The 7,902-nt window shown below is 43.0% G+C and overlaps 1 protein-coding gene across 2 annotated transcripts in view; it reads left to right on the top strand.

Moving 5' to 3' along the window:
• Nucleotides 1-7,182: 7,182 nt before the first annotated feature.
• SMYD1 (SET and MYND domain containing 1) overlaps nt 7,183-7,902 on the top strand; it is a 43,330-nt gene continuing 42,610 nt past the window's right edge. The window contains exon 1 of one of the 2 annotated variants that reach the window (XM_060655768.3): nt 7,183-7,398. In XM_060655768.3, the coding sequence (XP_060511751.1) occupies nt 7,262-7,398 (137 nt within the window). In that variant the 5' untranslated portion in view covers nt 7,183-7,261. The remainder of the gene's footprint in view (nt 7,399-7,902) is intronic. The other variant, XM_060655763.3, reaches the window with a different exon arrangement.

Below are 7,902 nucleotides of genomic sequence, written 5' to 3'. Positions count from 1 at the left end.
TCCTATAAATACCAAATTACTGCGTAACTCAGTTTATTGTATATGCTGCTCCCTCTTCTGGAATGCCTTCTCCCTACTTCCTAATGAACTCCTCCTCCCTTCAGAAGTAAATTCTGTCCTGAATGCAGCATTTCTCATTCCTATTCATTTCTTAATACTTTTGCTACATATGTATGTGTCCCCAAGGAACATGAAATATTGCTTTGCATGATTTAAAACTTTACATAAATGTTATTATATTTTCCCTATTATATTTTCCCGTTTATTCCCTTGCAACTTTTTTCACTTATTATATTTTGATATTGAGGTATGCTGAGATGTGAGGTTCTAATTCATTTACCTTCACAGCTTTAGAGCATTCTGTTGCATGAAAACACCATGAACTAGCCATTTGACAGACATTGAGCCTGTTGTTCATTTTTGCTTTTATAGACAGTGCTGTTCTAATGTACTTGTGCAGTCTCCCTGTGCATACATGTGAGAGTTTCTCTGGGGTTTATACTTATGAGATGCTGCTGCTTTTTAAATAGAGGCTTTGATAATACCCACTTCGAAGGGTATTATGAAAAACATACGAGGTAATGTTAATAAAACACCATTTCAGACATTCATACATTTATGTTAGAAAACTTGCAAACGTATATGAAACAGTGGGTCACCAGGGCAATAGTCTGGTGCTAGAATGGTGAACAGAAGTATAATATGCATGCTCCTGTAGCTCCAAGGTACCCAACCTATTGTAGGTGTCTGTACGTCTGCCATTTCTTTACCTCCACACCTCTGCTTGTGCTGATGTGTCCTTGGGGCTGAAATGGTCTCCTCCAGTTCTGGTTGTCTCACTCCCTTCTTATCTTTGTTGGCTACTTTTCTGAAGCCTTTCCTGACTCCTCAGGCTGCCCTGGATATCCTTTCCCCTCCCTTCCTGTATCTCTCTCACCATCTTTACATGCTCTTCCATAATCCTTTCTAAATGGTCAGTATCTTAAAGACAGGGGCTGCGTGTTACTCGTCTTTTATCCAGGCACTGAGCACAGTGCTGATAAATGTGCTGATAACTACACAGGAGTGGACTTAGGAATTCTTGGGAAGAAAGTAATTTGCAGCCAAAGATTTCTTGGAGCCAAAAGAAGAGAGATGGAAGCAAGCATGCTCTTTTGTTAGGAACACAGAGACCGGAGAATTTGAAGGGGTTTTTTGGAGGCTTTTTTTTTTTTTTAATTTTAGAGAGAGAGAGGGAGACAGTGGGGGAGAGGGGCAAAGGGCGAGGGGTAGAGGGAGAGAGAGAATCTTAAGCAGGCTGCACACTCAGCATGGAGCCCAATGTGAGGCTCGATCCCATGACCCTGGAATCGTGACCTGAGTCAAAATCAAGAGTCAGATGCTCCACCAACCAAACCACCCAAGTGCCGCGAGGGTTTGAAGTTTTGCCAATGATGTAGTTATATAGGATATAATGGACTGTTAAGGAGGAGACCTGCGCCTGTCATTCTGGAATGTGAGAGCTAGATGTACGCGAGAACTTTTTCTTTGAATCTGTCACTCCTAGGGATTATAAAATGAATGAATGAATCAGCCAGTGAATTCACTTGAATGAAGGCAGTGAGCAGCCCCTTGCTTATTTAACATTGCCAGGCTTTAAACTGTTATTAGTTTAAAGCAGGCGTTGGCAAACATTGTCTGTAAAAGGCCAGATCGTAAGTATTTTCAGCTTTGTGGGCCATATGGTCTTTGTTGCAAGTATTCAACTCTGCTGTTACAGTGTGAAAGCAACCGTAGAAAATATGTACACAGAATAGTATAGCTGTTTTTTTTTTTTTTTTAAAGTAGGCTCTGTGCTCAAGGTGGAGCTCAAACTCACTACCCCGAGATCAAGAGTCCCATGGTCCACCAATTGAGCCAACCAGGTGCCCCTAGAATAGCTGTTTTTTAATAAATTTTATTTATGGTCACTGAAACTTAACTTTCATATAATTTTCATGTATCACAACATATTCTTTTGACTTTTCCCCCCAACTATTAAGGAAGGTACAAACCATGCTTAGTTCACGGTTTCAAAAAAACTTGTTGACCCCAGGTGGAAATGAACCTTACTTCCAGGTACAAAGGGGGTGAAATCCAGTGATAAAGGACTGTTCTTTTACTAAACAAATCTTGCAGTTCTCTTGATTTACCACTAGATGGTGGTCCCTTGTAGGTGTGTGGCCCAGCCAGTGAGTCTTTCCAATAGAAGGGATGATTGAAGTTTTTCCAAGTATAGTAGATCAGCCACTGCTTTGTTAACGCAGGCATACAAACTGTCCCAGGCTTTCAAAAACCATTCTTCTGGGTTTCATTTATGTCTCCACCTTCACACTTATTTGTACAAATTCCTTCCATTGCAGCATATCAAACTGAAGGGAACGCAATTGCTCTCAAGTCCTCTGAGATTATTTGCTCGAAGGCTCAGGAGGACAATAATTGAATACAGGCTATGGCTGAAGATTTGGGAGCTGCAACTTGGATCTGGGAACAGATGTTACCTGAGATACAGATTAATAAGTGGAGCTTATATTGAGACGATACTTGAAGCCCAAGTGTTGATACTTAAAACTCCAAAAACAGCCCCCATTCTTGGCCTCTTCATGTCACCTTTTTCTACCCTTAAGGTGCCCAACTGGGGACCCAACATAGCCCTGGCTTAGCATCTTCTGCAACAATTTTCCCACACCTTTCTTAGGGTATGGAAGTATTTGGTAGCCATAGTGACGTTCTTGGCATGTATGTGTGGCCTGAGGTGCAAGGGAAGTTCAGCCGAAATAGAAGTGCGTAGAACCATTGTGGTTATTCCTGTCATCCTCTTGTCTGAAATCTCCCAGCTTAGATCTCTCTTCCAGACTAGGAGTCCCCTGGCTTGAGCTGTCCCATTTGTCTCCCTTTCTCACCACCCTTCTTTATCCAGACACACGAAAGAAAGAGACGGGATGGCTATTAAAATTGTTAACAATGGGAAAAGTTTCCATCTTCCTGGAGCAGAAAAGAGCTTGACAGAAATTTGACTTTGAATGTCCTTGAAGCTCAAGTCTGTGACCCTAGCCACCACACCACACTGTCACATGGTTATGTCCACTCTGCCCCCTAGTTGGATCTTTCAGCAAACATGGAATAAATCCGTTTCTTCCACACCTCGATATACGATGTTGAAGAGAGGTCTTAGGTTCTTCCTGAGTCTTTTCAGCTGAGCATCTCCAGTAGAGCAGTAAGATATCCTTCCAAAACTCTAGATGGATTTTTCCTGGTCATGAAGACCAGCAGTTCTCATGAAGGCCGTTCCACTACTTAGGGGCCATTTTAGAAATGTCACGGGGCAACTCTTGGTTGTGCAGTGGTGCTGGCATGTTGTGCGCAGGACCAGGGTCACAAAGAAGGTTTTGGGTCCCAGTGGAAAACAAAACGGGAGGGGGGCAGATGGGAAAAAACTATTATAGAGGATTTATGTTGATACGCAGTATAGCAGGGACATGTACCAGGACATGTCCTTGTCACCAGCCTAATAACTGGAGCCAACATCCCCTGTCTCATTGATCCTGGCCACAGATGCAGGATATCTTGGGAGGAAAGGAACAGTCACACATTGAAGATTCTTTGCCTGTCCTACACAGCCTCAAACATACAGATGTACATTTTAGGTATATGAAACTTTGTTTATAATTATCAGAGTCTGGAATTCTGTTTTATATATAATCACAGAATCATTTTTAATATATCCTAAATTTTCCAAGGCAACCTCTTGTTAACTGAAGGATTATGCTTTCTTTCATTCAGAACTTGACTAAGTAAGAGTCATTCACCATTTCAGAAAATCATGTCACAGACAACCGTGCCCTGTGTGATATTTGTGTCCCCAGAATCAATCTACATTTTCGGCTCTCACTCTCACAGCCATTCTACTTGAAGGTGCAAACATATGACCCCTGTATCATGTTTTCTACTGTAGTTGTGCCCAAGCATATGCATAGTGAGTTCATTGACATATTTAATTTAGCATGATTATATATTATTTTATCATAGGCTAACTTTCACTTTATCTCTCCCTTATTAGGTTAGGTAAATGTTTTAGTCCGTACGGGCTACAATAACAAAATACCACAGACTGGGTAGCTTATAAACAATAGAAATTTATGCCTTACAGTTTTGGAAGCTGGAAGTTAGAGATCAGGGCATCAGCATGGTTGGGTGAGGATTCTCTTGTAGATTGTTCACAGCCTTCATATAACAGAAAGACCTAGGGACCTCTCTGGAGCCTCGTCTTCACGAAGGCTCCACATTCATAATTTTTAAGCACCTCCTAAAGGCCATACCTACTAATACCATTCATTACCTTAGAGGGTGAGGACTTCCATATTTTGAAATTTGGGCTGGGGGCTGAGGAGAGTGAGATACACAAACATTCAGACTACAAGATATAGTAATTTATATTTTTTAGGTAAAAGAGCTGGTAAATTATGTATGCCATTTCATTTCAGAGTAGCAAAAGGGATGTTATAAAATATATACTAGAATGAAAAACTATAATATTTTATATATTTGTTTCCTGGTTTTGCCATAACAAATTACTTAGTGATTTAACATAAATTTACTGTCTTACCGTTTGGTGGTCAAAAGCCAGAAATTGGGTTCACTGGGCTTAAATCAAGATGTCACCATGGCTGTTTTCCCTCTGGGGGTCCAAGGGGGTGAAGCTGCTCCCTTGCCTTTTCCAGTTTCTAGAGACCACCTGCATTTCTTGTCTCATGACCCATCCCTCCATCTTCAAAGCCAGCAATATAGTATCTTCAAATGTCTCTCTGACTCTGACCCTCTGCCATAGTCTTATAAGGATTCTTGTGATTCCATTGGGCCCCACTGGACAATCCAGGATAATCTCCCTCTCTCAAGATCCTTAACTTAATCACACTTGCAAAGTTTCTTTTGTCGTGTAAGGTAACATATTCCCAGGTCTGGGGAGCAGGGCCTGGACATCTTTGTGGGGGGTGGGCCTTTATTCTATTGACCACACTTTATTTTTTTTCATTTTTCAAGGTTTTTTTAAAATGCTTATTTATTTATTTTGAGAGAGAGAGAGAGAGAGAGAGAGAGAGAGAGGATCCCAAGCAGGCTCCATGCTCAGCATGGAGCCCCACGCAGGGCTTGAACTCATGACCTGAGTTGAAGTCAAGAGTCAGATGCTTAACTGACTGAGCTACCCAGGTGCCCCCTATTGACCACACTTTAATATAATACTTGTTCTGATAAGGTCAAGACCCACAGATACATAACTAAAGCATTGGGCTTGATGTTCCCTCTCTTTCTGTCTTGGAGCAGCAAGATTTCTTTCTTTTTTTTTTTTTTTTTTTTTAATTTTTTTAACGTTTTATTTATTTTTGAGACAGAGAGAGACAGAGCATGAACAGGGGAGGGTCAGCGAGAGGGAGACACAGAATCTGAAACAGGCTCCAGGCCCTGAGCTGTCAGCACAGAGCCTGATGTGGGGCTCGAACTCACGGACCGCGAGACCATGACCTGAGCCGAAGTCGGCCGCCCAACCGACTGAGCCACCCAGGCGCCCCAGCAAGATTTCTTTCTTGACCTTGGCTTGGGCTGAACCTGTTCCAGGGGTATAGTGTTTAGAGAACAGTCTACTCCCTTCCTGAGGGGAGCTCCGAGTTGCCAGGCAATGGGGGTCCAGGTATTCATTTGAAGTCAACCTGGATTGAAGAGCTCTTTTTCAATCTTTTTTTTTTTTTTTTTTTTACCATTGGGAGCATGTGATGTTTACTCTTTGGGGCATCCAGTCTTGTTTTATTTATTTATTACTTAAAAAAAATTATTTTTATTTTATTTCTTTTTATTGAAGTATCATTGACATACAATGTTAGTATTAGCTCAGGCGTACAACATAGTGATTTGACAACTCTGTACGTTACGCTGTGCTCACAAGTGTCACTACCGTCTGTCACCATACAAGGCTATTACAGACCATTACTATATTCCCTATGCTGTACCTTTCATCCCTGTGACTCATTCATTCCATACTGGAAGACTGTATCTCCCTCTCCCCTTTTGCCCATGCCCCCACCCCTCTTTCCTCTGGCAGCCACTAGTTTGTCTTTGTGAGTTTTTTTTCTGCTTTGTTGGTTTTGTTTTTTAGATTCCACATATAAGTGAAATCACGTGGTATTTGTCTTTTCAACCTTGGGAAGAGCTGTCTGGCAATCAAGAAGAGTGGCATTTAGAGGCACCTGGCTGGCTCAGTCTGTAGAGTTTGTGACTCTTGATCTAGGGGTTGTGAGTTCGAGCCCTACATTGGGTGTAGAGTTTACTTTAAAAAAAAAAAAAAAAAGAAGAGTGGCATTTAGGTCAATGGACACTTTAGAATTTTCCCTCCAATGTCCTTATTCCTGGGAAAGAAGAAAGACAGAGCATGTTGGTGTTCTCCTGGCAACAGACACGGTTTAAGGGAGATTTGATAAAAAGACAGAAATGAGGGTTTTCATTTTCAAGGCCTATCTCCTCTCCTAGCCTGCGTCCAGCACCCCTGTATCATCAGGGGGCTCCCAGACCTCTGAGCCCTGCGTGGGGGTGCTGTGGGAGTCCCAGGTAATACTGGAGAAGAGGGATGTCACTTGGAGCCTAAATAGTACTGTTCCGTATGTGCGAAGGGGGTCAGTTGGGCATCTGCTGTATTCTGCAAGCAATCCACCTGTGGGGGAGGGGAGAGGGGAACAAGGGGCCCATCTCACTTGAGAAAGTATGAGCCTGACAGCTGAAGGTTCCCAGAGCAGCAAGCATCACCTCTTCTCTTGGACCATTTCAGCTGTCTGCTTGGGATTGACAGAGGCATCTGGCTGCTAAAAATACCCCACTGACCAAGTGTTCCCTATTCCAACTGAAGCTGAGCACAACCGCCATCCAGGACTGAGCTGCTTCTTGCAAAGGAATTTTGCAAAAATTTCAGGTCCAGTTCGAGAGGTGCACCAGCCCGTGGTCATTTCTGCTTTGCCAGCTTTGCTGGTGATGAACGTGACCCTTCTCGGATCACCATTCTCTTGCCTGCCCCATTTCCACCTCCAGGAAGCGTGGCAGAGGGGGAGGTGAGGGCCCCATTGCTGAGAGGGGGTAGGGAAGGGGAGGTGCTTGTCCATTTATAGGCTTGCTCTTTGGGATGCTGAAGGTGCTGAAATAGCAATGACAGGGGACTTGGCTCCGTGTTAAATATCTGCCGAGCTGCCTGAAAGACTCTGAAATGACAATAGGGAGAATGGAGAACGTGGAGGTCTTCACTTCTGAGGGTAAAGGCAGGGGTCTGAAGGCCACTAAGGAGTTCTGGGCTGCGGATGTCATCTTCGCCGAGCGGGCTTATTCCGCAGTGGTTTTTGACAGGTATGAAATGTGGGGTGTTGCCTTCTTTTCTCTGTTGGTTTGGCCGGTGCCAAACTCTAAAACACTTTGCTCTCAAAATCTTCAGGGAAAGGGATAGAAGCCATTTGATCATTTTTAACAAAATGGCACTTCTGACAGCTGTTTTCTGGAATAACTTTTTCTGCAAAGAGTCATCACTAATGTGATTTGCTCTGGTCCCTAGGAGGGTTGTAAAGGTGAGCCAAGGCACTGGGGTACTTTCTCACAATACCATTGAACTTGGCTGAGTGGGTGTGCTGGAGCCCACTGGAGAGGTGGGTGTGGTACTATAGGAAACATCTTTCTTTCTTTCTTTCTTTCTTTCTTTCTTTCTTTCTTTTCTTTCTTTCGTTTGTTCTTTTTTTTTTTTTTTTTTAAGTTTATTTATTTACTTAGAAGGGGAGAGGCAGAGAGAGAGGGAGAGAAAGGATCCTAAGCAGTCTCCATACTACCAGCACAGAGCCTGACGCAGGGCTCGAACACATG

The sequence above is a fragment of the Panthera onca genome, chromosome A3, assembly GCF_046562875.1.
Source record: "Panthera onca isolate mPanOnc1 chromosome A3, mPanOnc1 haplotype 2, whole genome shotgun sequence".
NCBI classification, from domain to species: Eukaryota; Metazoa; Chordata; class Mammalia; order Carnivora; family Felidae; genus Panthera; species Panthera onca.
This window is presented reverse-complemented; position numbering and strand designations above follow the sequence as displayed.